We start from the raw sequence: 17,664 nt of genomic DNA, 5'->3' as shown, positions 1-17,664 counted from the left end.
GAGGTATCACAGTACATTTCTCTGAAGTGTTACATTTAATCTAGATGACAATTCATTATTCTGAATGATTATTTTCTTTGAGTTTGTTTAGCTGCTCACTGTACTGAGTTTCCAAGTACAAGTATATTAATGAGGTTCTGTTATTTATCCCTGATCCTGATATTAAACACAATGCTTCCGTCAGGCCAGTTTGTAAAGAGTTTTCTGTGTCTTATGACAAAGATTGCTGGGTGCTCGTACATCACTGTAGCCTGGGTAGGAACAAGAGTCCCAAATTCCTGTAGAAGGTAATCCTTTGGAACCATGAAGATGCAGAAAAATAGACTTGTCAAGGCCTATGAGGGATTTTGTAGTCCATCCCCTTAATCCAAGATGGGTTCAACTGTATTTATGTTGACTTCCAACCTGTTGGACATACATCTGCCAAAGGTCTCCTTCGACAAACCTATAGATGTCTCCATGTGTTGGCAGTTATATCCCTGTGCTTTATTGGTCTTCCCATTGAACTGCTTTCTTAATGTCTGTCCTAAACCTTTCTTACTAAACAATATTATGTTTTCTTTTTTTCCCCAACACTGTACTTTTTAAACCTGATGGCTTCCATCATGTCTCTTTTTGCACTTATTTTTGCTGGAACAAGCAAATCAACCAAAGAAACAAACAAACAAAAAAAAAATTAAAAAAATCAGTTCCTTTTAATGTTTTCTCCAAGTCACATTTTTTAAACCTTTTGCCATTCTTTATGTTGTATAGTGAATTTTCTTCAGCTGATCCATTTCTGTTATAAAAAATGATATCTAAAATTAGGCCTTCCAATGCTCAGGACAGCTTCTATAGGTTATTTATATAACAAGAATTGTTAACTTCATTGTATGGAAAAGATATTAGACTCTGGAGGCAAGGAGAAAAGGTGCAGAGGAGAAAAAATGGGAATTGTATGAGTACAAAGTTTTCAGGATGGTCTAAACTGGGATTTGGCAGAGTTATTTTTAGTGCTAATGTTTGTGGCTGAATATGAGAGCACTGCATGTATATGCTCCTGTGGCCCTCTTCTGCTCACCCTGCTCTAGCTAGGTATCTATTTAAAGTTCCTTTTTTCTTCTTTTTGGGAGAGAATATTGCATTAAATGAGGTGACAAAAGATAGAGGGTTTTATGGCGGTTGCCTACAGTGCCTATTGAAATTTTCAAGGCAGGTTTTATCATGCTTATTGGAGCAAATGCTGGAAGCGGCTGTTCAAAGAAAGGAACAAATTAAGAACAGTCAAAGCCCAGAGTAAATACACTTTACTACTGGGTTGCAGATGATAGTAATTAATAGTGTTTTCACAACACCAGTAGGAGAGGAGCTTACTTCATGTTATCTTGTGGTAGCCACCAATATTATTCAGATATAGATGTTTTTAAGCTACATACTCCCTTTAATTGATATGAGAGGCACGACATTTGCTCCACATTCCAGTCTAAGTTTACGGAGCCTGGCAGGCTCATGGATGATGCTGTGTTTTCACTAAAACCATCATGAGGACACTGGAGCTTCAAGAGATTGTGCAGAGCTGGGCCTCAAGCAGAAGGGTCAATGGAGAAGCTAAATATTTTTGTTACAGCTTCTTTAAAGGTTTTGCTTAATCTAATAAAATCGGTTCCCTAAGGCTTTCAAGGGTTACCCTACTGAGGAGGCCCAGAAAGATATGTGAGCTTGATGAACTGTTGTCTTTTGAGTGTAAGATGACCACAACAAACCAAAAAACCCTTTCTGTTTCCAGACACTGCCATGAGGTTTTAGTTTGTCATGTGAGAGAATTAACCACTGCTGAAAACTTTTAGTTGTTTTCAGCTGAGTAACTGAACTGATTGAACTTGCTTCAGTACTGAAAACTCTTTAAGAGTGGTTATTTGCTGTGTTATGTGTTAATATAAATCTGAGATTTCATCTTTCTAATAAAATATTACACTGTTTGCTTCTCTCGCCTCTCTTACTCTGAATAAAAATGTTAATTTGAAAATGTTTTCAGGAATAAAACAGATAGAATGACACAAAAAGAGGGGGATGAAAATGGTTTCATTATTAACTAGCTGAAGAAGAATGAGTTCATGGAACAAAAGTACAAGGGAACCAAATTCTTCATTTCATCCCACTACAAATGCACTATTGTTTTATGGATAGATAGAAGACAAGATGATTTTTTTCCACTGATCTATTGGTTTTACTTATTTAAGATACTAAGGCTGGTGTCCCACAGGGCTACTCTAGTGCTAATATGTTCAGTAAAGTTTATCCATGATTTATGATTTTTTTTTCTCGTGCATTCTTTCCATTTTACTCTTTACTGGTTGGCATTGTGTGGCTTGTTACTAATTGTTCTTAATATTTTCCATTCGGGGTGGAACAGAGAGATTGGCAGACATTTCTGTGTTACAGTCAGTTGTGGGAAGACTTGCTACTCTTTCCGTCTTCCATTTATATCTTACAGTGACAGTGAAGGATACTGAATAGAATCACAAAACTACAGATTCACTAAAGTTGGAAAAGACCTCCAAGATGATCTGGTCCAGCCATCCACCTACCACCAGTATTGCCCAATAAACCACGTCCCTGAGTACCACATCCACCCTTTCCTTAAACACCCCCAGGGAGAGTGACTCCACCACTTCCCCAGGCAATCTGTTCCAATACCCGACCACTCTTTCTGAGAATAAATTTTTCTGAAACAAGAATTTTTTCTTAAAATGCTGCAGCAGTGACTGTCATGCCAGGGAGCCAATTCCAAATTTTGGCCCCTGTCTCTTGAGTTTGGGCAATTGGAGGATGTTGTGCAGTGAGATCAAGTGGGGATGTCCATGGGGAGAAGCTTTGTGGCTGCTGCACCACAACTCCTGCTGACTTAGATGTGGCACGGAGAAAAGATCCAAAGCTCAGCATCTGTGCAGCTTGAATTATTGCAAGGGGGATTTTTATATATGTTTTTCATACATCATTGTGTGGTTTTGATAGAGCTTGTTTTGTAAGTCCTGACCGAAGCTTTATTTTAGAAGATAAAATTTTGAGAAAGAAAACAATTTATGTTTCACTGTTTGTTGCTGATGAAGCTTTAACAGATTTATCAGCACAAATGCTTTTAAGTGGGTGAAATTATATCAATAAGTGTTGATAAAGAAATTCTGTATCTTACATGTTGTCTTCATCACATTGATGACTGAATGGGTGGTCACAAAACGCCCATATCAACAGCCCCACCTCCTGATGAAACTATAAGTGATGTGGGAAGTTGATAGTGTGATGATCCAAGAGAAAAGGTGGTAATACTCCTCGGTCTCATACCAGTTAATTTTGGAAAGTTGCAAACTGCCACACAATTATATAAAGCCTTTAGTAGGCGATGAGCTGAGTTCTGTGTAAGGTGGGCCTTCTTTAATCCTCGGTCTCTGTGGTGATTGCACGTCCTTAGCACAACTACAAACACAAATGAGCATGAGCCTTCTCCTCAGAGTCTCTTAAAACTCCAGATATTGTTCTCTTCCTGAGATTTATGAACTCTTTTGAGGTTCAGGGCCAAATTCTTGGTGCCTGGCTCCTGGACAGTGCAACACCAACAGAAAGCTTCCCTCTGGGGGCAGCTGGAGGACATCCAGGCCCGTCCTCATCAGCGTGTTGGCCTCATTAGGCCTGCTGTGAGCTAAAACAGCTTTAGGAGCCACCAAGGCTAAATAGGGGGCAGATAAGTGTTTTAGAATCATTTTGGATACTTTCCTTGAGATACGTAAATCTGGATTAAGCTACCGTATCAAGACTTATTGGCAGATGAAAATAAACATTCAGGTATTTATTACACTTTGCTCTGGTTTGGAATCTAGTTTAGAAGTGTGTTAACAATGCACGAAGTGCATAAATCTGCATCTGTGTTTCAAGATGCTCATGAACTTGAATACATTGTGAAGCATTATTGAATTTTAAAATAGAACAAGGTGATTGCCTGGGCAATTTGACTCGTTTTATTATTTTAAATCTGAAAAGTAGGAATTATAAACTGAATGTCAACAAAGTGCTTATTTTTTGAAATACAATTCTACTTCTAATATACCCTTAATTTAATATTTAAACGTACATTTAATACACCCTTGAATTACCAGATTTTGGTGTGATCGGGACGTAGGTAGCATATGGTGTAGTTACTGATTCCAACCTTCAAACTTATTTTTTTATGCTAACATGGTTATAAAGAAAACAGTTTCCAAACATCTGGCATTAAAAGAAAACTGAAGTGTTGATATTTCAGCTCAAATACTTTGGGGATACATTAATGTTAAGCAGTATGTTTTCCTAAACATGCAAGTGGACATTTGTGTACCTTTTAATCTGAGTTATTACCCTTAAAGCATAATAGTGAATCTGTTCTAACCAAGTGTGAGAATAGCGTTGAACTTGAGCAGTTTTACTGAGCCACTGGCACAGACATGTGCATTTACATAGTTAATAGATGCAAAATCTGCATCTAGAATGACTGCAAGAGAATTGCTAGTGTAATTTTGCTTTGTTCGATTTTGTATATTTAATAAAAACGGACTTACTTGAGAAGAATTCCAATAATAGAAATTTAATATTTTGTTTAAATATAATAAAAGAGAGATAATTTAACGTGAGGAATTTAAAAGCAAGTCATCGTGAAAAAGAGTATGTTGAAAGGATTCTCTTATTTGTAATAGGGTATGCGTTCAGGCAGTTACCATTCCCTGCAAAGCAGCTTGACAAAAATCCAATACATCTATCTATCTGGACATATCTTCTGTGTTATTCCTGCACTTGTTTAGTGTTCTTGTATTTGGATTCCTCTCCCGCTTTCTTATGTTTAGTGCAGTTCCCAAGAGGCGCAAATGTGCTGAAGCCCAGAAACTGTGAATCCTGGTTTAGCATTTCTTCTGGCAGCTAGCAGAGCTAAAGCCTCTTTTTCACTTTTGAGTCTTAAGGTTGAGCAGATGAGCAGCAGCTTGTACGGACGCTCATGTTGGTTCACATTCGGCTTTCTGCAGGGCTGGATTTTTTGGCTGTGACAGCAGGTGTGTTCGTGCGCTGTCGGGGAGGTGTGGTGCCTGGCTGCTTTATATCTTTTCACCTGGGGGACCGCTTTGCCACGGTGACAGCACGCGTGGTCTTTTTGCAGTACCGATTTTTGTCTCATGGAGATTACACCACTGTTACCAGGAGTGGCAGCAGTTCAGATGCCTGGCTTGCGAGTTCCTCCTGCTGAGGTGGGCACGAGGCGAAGGACGATGGTCTCGCACGGACCGGCTCCTTGGGGAGCACATAGAGGGACGCTGTGTACAAGTTCTCCTCTCCCAGCAAACAAAGAAGGCTTGTTTAACGAACACTTAGCTAACAAAGCTGACCTAAATTTAGAATGCTTATTTCAGGAATGAAAATTTACAGTGAAAATAAACATTTTTATGGGCAGTAGAAGAAAGTTCCTTTAGAGTGCACTACTTTGATGGACCAGATTTTTTGCACAGATACTTTTTTTCCGTATTTACTTCTAACACGTGCTTGAAATACTGTGGCAAAGTGAGCCTTTTCATTTTTTTTTTTTTTTTGTCTGCAGATGTAGGAGAGAGGCAGATTTGGACTTTCTGACAGTGGTGTGTTACGTTCATTCCTGTTAGTGAGATGTGGGTACTTAAACACTGAGGTTTATTATTGCCTAATTTTTTCTCCTTCAGAATTTTAGTCTGAATAGTATCTTTTTGTGTGTGTTTAGGGTGCATTAGTTTGAATGTCACAAGTGATCCCACAGAAATATTATTTTTTTTTTTTTTTTACTAATAAGCTTTCCTGTGCTGTTTTCTCTTCCTTGTCCTACAACTTCCCTCCTTTCACTCTTACTGTTGTACGATTTTTTCTAACGTCTATTTGTACAACTATTACTTGTTAAACTTGTTTCAGTTATGCAGCTTCTCAGACTTCAATGTACACATCTCTTTTTGTGGACCGAGTTCTGCACTTTGGCACACAGTGCCTGTCCCTCAGCTCTCCTCCTGCTCCCAGTTGCCCAGACTCCTGTAGGTTTTATCTGTAATGAATGTGTGGTGTCCTGCAGTCAGCTTGGCTAAAATGTATTATGGAGTTACCAAAGGTCCAGACTAAAATGCTTCATTTCCATACACAAAATTGAGATAAAAAGCCATTATATTGAAAACCAGAATTCAGCTGCCAGGGCCAGTCACGTGAAGTGCTACCAGAATTTTTCAGTTGGAAGAGTGGGATAAAACTATTGAAATATCTGCTCAGTTGTACATAATGATGTGTCTGTTTCGGAGATTATTCGTTATCTGAATGATCTTGCTGAAAATCACAGAATTTCTAGGTTGGAAGAGACCTCAAGATCATCAAGTCCAACCTCTGACCTAACGCTAACAGTCCCCACTAAACCATATCCCTACGCTCTACATCTAAACATCTTTTAAAGACTTCCAGAGATGGTGACTCCACCACTTCCCTGGGCAGCCTGTTCCAAAATAACCAACATTTGTGATATATGTGTGTATTTGAGATTTTTTAAAAGTGTTGAAATGTAGATATTATTTGAATATTTAGGAAAGCAAATTTACTGGATATTGTGGATGTTTCAGTGTTAAATGGTTAAAGGTTAATTATTGGGCTTTTTGTAGGTTATTCTTTCTATTGCCGATTTCTCAAAAACATGCCAAGCATACAATATATTGATAGAAAGCCTAAAAGGGAAAAAAAATCCTTTACAGTTCCGGAATATCAGTTCAGAGTATTATTCCTTGTCCTTTGATGTATGTAAGCAAGAAGAAATTTAAAAAGCCAGTGTGGCCATTTTTAAAGTGACGTTGTTTTTCAACATGATTTAATTGCATAAGCAGTATAAATGTTTTTAAAGATCCTGCTTCGTGTAACGTTCATAGCATAGCTTAATCTAAAGCAAACATCTCGCATCTGAATTCTTAATTGGGACTGTATTTCAACTCATGAACATCGGTGTTTCGTAATTTGAAGAACTGTCAATTAGTCCAGTAATTTATTATGTCTTCAAATATTCCACGGGGTGAGTCAATAGCTGGGCACGAGGGTGAAATATGAAATTATGTACTCAGTACAAGGCTACCATCAGCCCCAGACTTTCCTGGGCACGTCTTGTTTTCTTGCCCTAAGAGTCTTGTCTGGAGAGATTTTTGGCAAGTCCTGTGTGTCTCTGGCTGGGTTTTTGGAAACCCCATTATAGGCAGAAGCAGGACTTTGGAAAAGTCTCATACAGAGGCACAATTCCCAGTGGTGATGTGAGCTTGGCCAGTGATAAAAGACAAAGATGAGGCTGTGATGGGAGCAGACAGTGCTACACAGGTAGATCCTGTACAGAGTGGCAAGACCTTGGAGAGGCTTGGGGCTTTGGGGTGGTTGAGTGGGGATGAAGGGTTGAGTTTGGGAGCTGGAAGAAGAGAGAGTGTGGGAAAGCTCCAGAGACAACTGTTGGAGGAGAGCATTTGGAGAGGTGTTAGGAAAGATGGGGAAGGCTTGGATGCTGATGAGCATTGGTGCTTGGCAGGGGAAACAGCACAGGGTCTTGGAGGTAACCACAGAACACAACAGCTGTAATGGGGAGTTTGATTTGAAGATAGACAGATGGGCAAAGAATTGTCAAAAGGCTTAGATTCAGAGAAATTCACAGAGAGGAAAAAAAAAAAACAGGCTTCTCTGCACCTCAGCAGCAAATAAGTTTATCCAGGAGCAGATGCACTGAACTGGGGTTAAGCTGAAAGAGCAATGTGCATGTTATGCATGCATAAACAGGGGAAACTGGAGACTTTATAGGTACCTCAAAATTAAATACTGTATCTTGCTCTATAATATACATGCTTTTCTCTTGTTTAGCCCTTTAGAATCATTAAGCGTCTTTATTGCTTTAAAAGATGAAAAAATAATTGCGTTGAAGTGAATTACGTGAGTAAGGATTGTCGATTTGGTCCCTGCTTGTGTAAACATCACAAAACATTCAAAAGGTAATTTGTGTAGTTCGACTTTTTGGTAGATCATAATCACAGTCAGTAGTTAAATATATATAGATAGATAGATGCACACACGCACGCTGCCCTCACATCCACTTGTGTTGTACTGGTGAATATATATTTTTCAGGAAAATATTTTAAAACATGTTCAGTTTAAATTCTATCCATTTAATAATTTAACTCTAGGTTTGGATATTTGTATTTTTCTGTTAAATGAGCATGATCTGTAGTATTTTTACTTGGATAACTAGAGAAGAGAAGACTCTTTGACAGGGCATTAATTTAGCTTTCTTCTGGAGTGTGTCTGGAAGCTGCATAGATAAATGCTTTACTCCTAGATATGACTTCAGCTAGTGAGGTATTAATGAATATTTAAAGCTATTTCATATCAACGTGACAATTTCGTGTATGCATGCTGTTTATGTCTGTGTAAAGCATGCATATGATACATTAGGTTGTGAAAGCATGTATATGATACATTAGGTTGTGTGTTTTTCCTTTGATTATTTCACTTTTTTATCTCTCACAGCTGCCAAAATAAACTCCTCTTGCGATAGACTTAAGTCAACATAGTTGGTGTGTCTCTAATGAAGCATTCCTCCTGAGGCCCCTACTCGGGTTTTATCTTTTTGTCATAGCTTTTCTTAATCTCTCGTTCCAACTTTAATGCTAGGCTCTCCTTAAGAATTCCTGCAGCAGATTTAAAGTAAACAAGTTCCATTCCAGTAATCATGATTTTTATTCCCCAAGACCTTTGGTTTTTGAAGTAAAAAGACAAAAAGCACTTAGATCTTTTTTTCACAATACTATTCTTGATATTATTTTAATGTGATGAAAAAGTTGGGTAAAATTCAGAAAAGCTAATATTCATTAAATGTACAAGCTTAACCCTTCTTTTATATTGCTTTTTCCTCTTTCTCTTTAACCATGCTACTTTCTGTAGGATTCTGCAGTAATTTCTCTATAAGCAAGGCAGGTACTAACATCCAGCTTCACAGCTGTGTCCATGTAATACTGTCTTGAACTTGTTCCCAAGTGGATTTTTAATAGCAATTTCCAATAAATAATGTTAACTGGTTTATGCTTTTAAATTTGGAATTTATTAGTAAACAAGAGAGAGAAAATGGCAATATTTGATGATATGCCGTGTTTTAATACTCTTGGTGTCAGGCTGCAGGGTTCCAGGCAGTACAGTGTGGTTTTCCTTTAGGTACCACCCCTTTCAACATCACCTATTTTTGTATGCCAAACACAGAGTTTGCGTAGCAATGTTGAAAGCTATACCTAGATTCAATAGCTTATTTTAATAAAATGCTGTTCTGTACAGCATGGATTAGCAGATAGAGCCTTTGTATGCAAGCACCTGGAAAGCAAGAAAAAGAAGAAAAACTCAAAATTTGATGCCAATTTTTTGTAACTTCATTTGCTTAGCTATCTACTTGGGATATTTCCCTTTAGTCCTCAGTTTCAAGTTTTCTTCATACTTGTCTGTCACTTAGATATTATTATTTCAGGTTTGGATAAACATTCGTACAATGTAGGTCAGTTCAGAATTGACAAACTTGCTGTTTCTGTCATCAAAAAGGTCTGGAGCCCAGGTTCAATAGCAGATGTAGACTGAATAGTGCTATTTATTGGTCTTAAAGGGACCATTTTACACAGTCGTGCACAATTGTCTCTGAACAGTGTGAAACACCATAAAAATATTCATTGTTTGAGCAGCATTATACCATAGCTCACATATTTCGTGCTATGATTTATAGTTATCACTTGACATCTCCGAAGTGAAAGGGCAAAGTTGAATTGCGTATATAATCCTCCCAGCTCAAACCTACTAGAAAAATCATAAAAGAGACTTTCCCAATGCTTCTAGTGTAGCAGCTAGAAACTCACACAAATTCAGTCTGGTAGCATTCGTTGCTTAGATTAAGCTTACTGAAACCTAAGAACTATAAATGTTAAACTTGTTTGTTTTTGTGTATGCATGCATCCATCTGTCTGTCTTAGCAAGAAAAATAGAACAGGTGTGGGGTAGGACTAGGCACAGAAATTTAATGGTTTGTGTCCAAGTTCAGGAATATTCTTGGGCACTAGATACCCATTGGCCTGAGTAAATTGAGTAAATCTCAAAATTCGAAGAACATGATCAATAAAAGACTGACAACGTATCTTTAACTTATTTTTTTTTACACGTATGCATTTAAATATGTGATCGGGAGATGCTAAAAGTATAGTTTTTAGTCATGTAATTTCTCAACACACAGGTTTTTTCCTCTTTTGTGCAAGCCTAATCACCGTCTTTGTTTCAGATATAGTGAAGTTAGACGTTTTAATGTGGTTGCTCTAATATAAAGGCCTTATTTCAGATAGAGCGGCCCAGATGCTAGCTATGGAGGGCCGCGCCACAGGCCCAGGCCTCCTGAGCACGCCGATTGCTATTAATTCTGGCTTCTTGAAAAGCTATCTCATTGATTAATATGGTGGTGTTGGAGAAGCTAATGGGATCTGTTTAATATTTGAGTATGGCCGTAGATACACACTATCTAATGCAGCACTTCACTAGCTTCTCAGGCTGGCCTTTGTGTGTCGACATGCAGCGGTTCGCGGCTTGGGCCTTGTCACAAAGACATCCACAGATCCATCAGCTTCTTGTACACAGCAGGTGGAGGGAAGGATAGCACCAGCATATAAAAGAAGTCAGAAGAGCTGGATAGGGTCAGCGACCGAAGGGGAAAAACTCTGTCCCAAATCTTCCCCTTTTTCCTCAATGGAAAGCAGTTGTTTCTCTAGCAGTCCATGAACCTCTTCAGAGACCTTCTGGCCATTTGCCAGTATCAAAAGCAAGCTAGGGAGTGTTAAATGTTTCAGGTTATTTTTGTGACAGAGGACAAGGCGAAAGCAGCTATTTAGAGTGTACGCTGAGTTACGAAGATAAGAAAATCCAATTTGCAAGATTCCTAGAAATAACGTTTTAGGAAAGCAAAGAAATTACAATATTTTCTGAAACTATCTTGAACAGGGGAATGAAAGTACTCCTTTAGTTGTGCTTCTGTGCAGACCACCTTAGGCAAATACAGTTTGGAGGTTTACCTTAAGTCTGAGTGAAATTTAAGATAATTTTAATTTCATTCAATTTTTGTGGTGTATTAGAAGGATGCAGACAATTAAAGGCCAAAACCCAGCCTGATAGCTGTATGAATCTGAGCTCTCTTTTGGTCTTTTATCTTAATCTGTTTTACACTTATCTTCCTCATATATTTTATTTACTCAAGAGACATCATGAAAACCTCTTGAAACATGGAAAATGTTTATATAAATGAGTGAAGAACAGTTAAGTGTGAATAGGCTATCAATATTTGTAAGCAATGATTTGTTTTTTACTAGCTGTAGGAAAAAATTACCATAGCTATTTTCTGTTTGGAAACAGTTTATCATTAGTTATTTTTTGCTAATGCTTTGTGTTATACAGGGAAATAAACAGAAAAGAGCTGAAAGTTGGCAATGATACCATTGCTTTGGTCAGTCGGTTTAAAGACAGCTGGGTCATATTTAACATCGAAATAGGGAAAAGAAAAAAAAAAGGCGATGTCATAGCAAATTAACTAATCTAAGTAATTGTTGGTTTGAATTTCTATTTGAAATACAACTTGAAATGTTTACATTTCAGCTACAGGAAGCCAAACAATATAGAAGGTGAGCATTTCCTCTATGGGTTTCTATGTAAGAGATGCGTTAGGAAGCATGTCACTAGAAGAATGAGAATCAGCACATCTTTTTGAACAGGAAAGAATAATTCCCTTACACTTCATTTTAGAATTAGTGTAAGTTTTATAGGCTACAAAATCAATTTTGGTTATTATGAATGACGTCCTTTGCTTATCAAAGAATAATGCACTGTAATCCTCAAAGGTGGCGAAGCTCCCAGGATTGTAACACTTGGGTCCTAAAAGTTCTGATTGCATAATTATTTCAAAGTTTGCAGTTTGGATCAAATTGGCTCATCTGATTCTGTTACTGGAGTGTCAGGGAAGCGTTTGCACGTGCAATCGTAGATTTCATTTTGGTTAAAACCAAATTGTTACTTATCCATAGAGTTATCCACAAACTGTACATTTGCTGATTTAACTCCTTTTTGATGCGTGCTAAAGAACAGAGTGGTGACTATGATGTTGGAGAGAGCTGTGCAGGTTGCTCTTTTTTTTTGTTTGTTTGTTTTTGGTTTGTTTTCTTCGTAAGTCTTTCATGCCTACCTTTACACACATGGGATGCCCAGGAGTGACTGCTGAGGGCTGGAAGCACAACTGGCTTCAGATGTCCAGCTCTTCATCCCTGCTGGCTCCGGCACAGCCCAGACACAGCCTGTGAAAACACAGAGGTTAGAGTTACTCGCAAAGTGCTCTCCTGGGGATCAAGAAAGTCCAGTTCTGTTTGTGCAATGAAATCAGGGAGCAAGGGTCTGCTGTCGTGCTTTGCTGATGGGATTCCGGCGGGGTTGTCTTTCAGCGAAAAGACCGAATTTAATAAACCTGCAGCCCGACTCACCCTTTCTCATGTTGTGCTGCACAGCTCTAACGGATTGCTGTTGATAATTTGGAATTATTTTGTTTATGTAGTCTGAGAGCTTCTTTTTCAGCAGCTGACTGGAAATTGAGATGAAGGCAGTCTTAATTTACTTTTAATAAAAGATCAATGGGTTTATTGTGGAAAAAATAGAATACAGATGTAAACTGCACTTGATAAAAGAATTAAATGTGTGTTTAACCTTCCCTTCTTGTTTTTTCAATGCTACTGGTGCTTGACCTTTTTTTGTTTTTGAGACTATTCTCTTTCTTGGTAGTTTTACATTTTAAGTTTTACTCAGACTACAAAAACAAACTCTGCTGATGTTTTTCATCTCAAATGCTTACCAAATCCCTCAGATTTTACAAAATATTTAAAAAGTAATCTCCAGACTTAAGTCTCATTAAAACCTTTGCCCTTCCTGTGGGACAAAAGTTCAGAAGAAGATTTTGATTTGGAAACTGTAAAACAAAAAATATCATGGTGTGAAGTATTAATTTAGACTTGGCAGCTGTGCTGTAAAATTTATTTCCAGAAGTTTTGAATTAAAATGGAGCATATCTAGTAGTATGAGGGAAAGCACCTAAAGTTTTCTTCTTTCATAAGAGTGCTGCAGATATCAGTGAAAATAGTTTTAGAGCTGTTTTTATTAAATAGTCTGTCATATATATATATTGCAATGAATTGACTTGGTAGAAGAAACCACATACTCAGGATTTCCTTAGCCATACTACTTTTTAGTACTGCTTTTTAATGAAACCATTTGATTGATCCTTATAAAGATGCATTTTTTTTCTGTTGTTTTTCTTTACACCTTTATTTTACCTTGTGCTCTCCTGCTTCTTGAGCATTGTGGTCTGGGTGTTATCCCTTTGTGGCCTTTTTCCCATGTTTCAAACGAGACAGAGCAAAATTAGAAAGAGGTCAAAATGACTAGGTGACTAAATGTATGGAGCAGCATATGTCAGAGGAATGAGTAATGAATTTAGGTCCCTACTGACCTGGAAGTCTGTAAAATCATGGGTGACGTGTTGATAAGGCAATGGTTGTTGGCTCATTCGTGCCACAGCGGTGGTGATGATCATCAAGGGGAACTGCAGCTTGCAGGTGGAAGTAAATAGCAGCAGCAATTCAGGGTTGTTAAATGGCTGGCAAAACGCATTGTTACTGAAGCTACCTTGGTTATGAAAGTGTCTGTTTCACAAACTGTTGGAGGTCAAGAGAGTATTGGCAAAGTAATGCTACAAGCTTGTGTTACTGTTTTGTTCTTCCCCGAGTATTTTCTATTCACCGCTGCCAGAGAGAGGGTTTTTGACTATTTCACACATGCCTGGTGTGCCCTGTAGGGGCTGTTTTTGGATATCCATGAGAATTTTAACCAGCATCAAAAACAGTGAAATGTTAGGTAAGTGTATTTTATTTCCAGAAACACTTCAAAATAGTACATTGTCCATCTTGTTGGATATTTCTCTACAAAGAATAGGTGAATGGGAAAAAAATGTACAGCTATATATTGGTAGAGTGCATTTCATCAGCAGCTTGTAGTGGATTTAAGAAGCTGAACCACGAGAGAAGTGCTTAGGGATGGTCTGTAAGACGATCCTTTCTGTTGAAAATCTTGTAGATAAGAATTCCCAAGATGGTCTGGGCAATATAAACAGTGCTACTGTGCAAGGGATTTTATATTGTGAGATAAACGCAAAATGTTTTCAGTTGCGGACTAAAGCACTTCTGAAATGGACACTAATTCAATTTGAGGCCAAAGAGTAATGATTTTCGAAAATAGTTTTGCAGATCTTATGAAGTTCTTCTATTGTGATAAATAGCTCTGCAATTGGTCATCCCCTTTCCAGTGTCGGTTTATGTTGGGTGTGTGCTACACATCGGTAGTTTTAAGAATAAGATGCAATATAAATAGTGCTCTTATAGTCAGTTTCTGTTGACTGTGTAATCATTGGAGTCAATAATGAAATTTGAACATGTCCCTTTTTCTTGAAGTATGAGTACTCCTGTACGTGACATGTAATCTGGCTGGACTCTCACATTCAAATATTTCACAGTCCAGGAATAAGAGGATAAAAAAAAAAAAAAAAAAGAGATGGATTCATAGTCATTTATTTTCATATTCAGCCTTAACATCTTTAAAGAAGAAAATAAATTTGGAATAAGCACTTACAGGACAAAAAAAGAAAAAAAGGAGCAAGAGCCTTAGAAATTATTGCATTTGATTTAGCAGTTTCTGTGGATTCCCTTTTTAATTATGTCAATATAGAGACTTCCCCAACACCTGATTGGGATATTCACCCTTGTGTGTGTCTGGGTTCCCACTTCCTTGCTGGATGATTCATGGGATGTGGGTTCAACCAGTAGAGTAAATAAGGTACAAAAAAAAAAAGCGGAAGGATATTGAAGAGCATCAATGGAAACCTCACAACTATTTACTCCTCTTTCCATCCTCAGTAGGGAATTATGATCCCCAAATAAAAACCGAATCTACTTTCATGGATTGGATAATCCTTTTTCCCATTCCTCCTTTGCTCAGTGCTAATGAAGTTTTTTGTTACAGCCAATCCAGGCATGCTGCAATGCAGTTAGTTTTACACATCGTATTTGTGACAGAAAATGATGCTGTAGAAGTGGGAAATATAGACTGGGGGTATGATTGTGCACCTGTAGGATTCACAGATGGGGTGTCATTTAGGAAATCCACAAGTAATTATGTTTAATGTTGTAATATCTGACTGAAAAGGCTTATCTTTCCCTAATCCTTAATTTGTTTCACCTGAGTAATGGTGACTAAACGTGTTCGTAGGCATTGCATTCCCATTCCTTTCAAGGGTTTCTGTTTCGGGGGCACAGCACCTCAAAGTGGCGTGTGCCAGCCAGATCCCTTCTCTGGTTTAGAGAACTTTTGGATGCCTTGAGGCTTCGGTTTGTGCGTGGAGCCGGAGGAATTTTGTTTTAACTTCATGTGGAAATTCGAAGCAAACGGATCACAGAGGAGGGGTTGGTGACTGGAGAGAAGGGGTCGCTCCGGGTGAGTTAGCCTGAGCTTGTGGTGAAGAAAAGGGATGAAACAGTGTCCAAGCTGAGCAGGCGTCTCGCAAGGACCCGCCAGGGATCTGACAGGGTTCAACATAGAGTTTCCCTCCCCGCCCATACAGGCAGTTGTGATTTCTATCAGACATAATACTTCTTACTCCGCAATTTAAAGTTGATGGGATAATGAAAAAAAGTTCATTCTCTTACTGTAAATAGCGTCAAGAGTCGGACAGTCAGAGAACAAAAAGCAGCTGGAATCTCTGTAAACATTCAAAATTGCTGCTCCTGATTCTCCAAAGTGACGTGTTGTTGCATAAGGGTGTGTATAAAAGGATCGCAGAGCTTGTGGACACCACATTTTAAAGCACAACTTTATCACCAGACTGGGCACAGGCTTTGTATCAGCTCCTGCTCAAACACCGGTCAGCTGCACTCCAGACCGCTCTGCCTTGTTCATAGGTGTTGAAAAAAATCATCTGCTTCTCTTTAGTACTTGGCAAAGATTCAAACTGCTCCTATGAAGATCATCATCCTCATTACCTATTTAAAGTCATTGAAATGAAGAACTCTTTAATTGCATCAAGTGCAGTGTGACTTAAGATAACCCCCAGTATTTTTCAACTGTTGCTTCAAGACCTGCATAACTGAAATCCTCGGACATTTGCATCCTGTTGACTCTATATCTATGTTTTTCAAGTTGATATATGTAGTGAATTTCCATTTTTAAAATTAATTAAATATTTCCACCATATGGCCGTGGAGGTTGAGAGGGAATGGATTAAATGACTAATTGGTCAAAGATAGGTTTTTGACTTAAGTTATAGGGCAATGAGTAATCTTATTTTAAATCAGCCAAAGATCTGATTAGAGGAGGTCATTGTTGCTGAGGTGGTGATTTTCTGTGTAGCAGAAGGGGAAAAAACATTGCTGTTTAGCTTCTGGGAATGTCTGCAAAGAATACCTGTTTAATAAATCAACAAAAATGGTAGAATTTCATTAATCATTATCTGTAAGCTCTTCCAGAAAAATTTCTATGAATTAAAAGGAAAACATTGCTATTTAAGGGGCAGTGAACAAAATGCTCCATCACTAGTGTAGCATAAATAGTATCCTGCTTACTGTGAAATGTTCTTTTTCTGTTAGGAAGGTGTTTTTTGTCTGTTACTCACTAGAATGAAGAACATTTGCAGCAAGCTGCTTTTTGAGGTGCCGAATTTTCTAATGTCAGCACCGGTTCAACAGGACTCTAGAGGATAACTTTAAATACAGAGTTTCAGTAAGCAAAGCCAACATTTCTCAATTTCATCTTGGACACTGTAAAATGTATTATCTTAATTTTACATTTCTTTTCAGGCACCAAGGTTAAGTTTGTATTCCTGAGTTTATGCAGAAATTACTAAAGGATAAGCCTGTGTTTACACTGAGGCTGTTTCTGACTCGTTTTGCTTAGATTAGGTTAAAACTATTCCTTGTTCATAGGAAAATCTGGAAACTTGTAGCCAGGATGTCCTTGTGCCATTGATATGACTACTACTCTTCTTTCCTTTTCTCCTTTCTAGGGTCAGTACAGGCCCTCTGACTTGTTGTGCCCAGAGACGTACGTCTGGACGCCCATTGAGCAATGTCTCCCCCTGCTCGAGCTTTCCAAATACTCTCGTTTCAACCAGGACACAAAAGCAGGTAAATTCACAAGTAATGATAAATAAATTGCCTGTCTTGTTTTTGCCATGTGTTGGTATCATCTGCTGCTGAAACGTTATAGAAATGTTATATTTAAAGGGGAAAAAAAGTCTGAAATTCACAACTCCTTCTGCAAGCATTAACAAATAGGTAGTTTTGTCTTTGAACATATTCAATACAATTTTTAAGTCCATTCTGTTTTACAGATTGTATGTAGTTCAAGATTGACGTATGTTGGTGTTTTTCAGGAAATTATGTTATTTGGTGTGTGAATGATCAAATGATTATTCCTTCCTTAGATTCTAGCCTGATGAAGGCACAAAGAAAGGAAGTTAGAATCAGTACAGGAAGGTGAAAGGGCTGG

At 38.1% G+C, this 17,664-nt stretch overlaps 1 protein-coding gene across 6 annotated transcripts in view; it reads left to right on the top strand.

Moving 5' to 3' along the window:
• The window catches only part of ATE1 (arginyltransferase 1), an 85,227-nt gene that overhangs the window by 46,756 nt on the left and 20,807 nt on the right, over nucleotides 1–17,664 (top strand). For all 6 annotated transcript variants that reach the window (XM_027460064.3, XM_027460061.3, XM_027460062.3 and 3 more), the window contains one exon: nucleotides 17,180–17,300. In XM_027460064.3, the coding sequence (XP_027315865.3) occupies nucleotides 17,180–17,300 (121 nt within the window). The remainder of the gene's footprint in view (nucleotides 1–17,179; nucleotides 17,301–17,664) is intronic.

Source organism: Anas platyrhynchos, chromosome 6 (genome assembly GCF_047663525.1).
Source record: "Anas platyrhynchos isolate ZD024472 breed Pekin duck chromosome 6, IASCAAS_PekinDuck_T2T, whole genome shotgun sequence".
NCBI lineage: Eukaryota > Metazoa > Chordata > Aves > Anseriformes > Anatidae > Anas > Anas platyrhynchos.
Note: the sequence above shows the minus strand (reverse complement) of the source record. Positions and strands in the feature narration are given on the sequence as shown.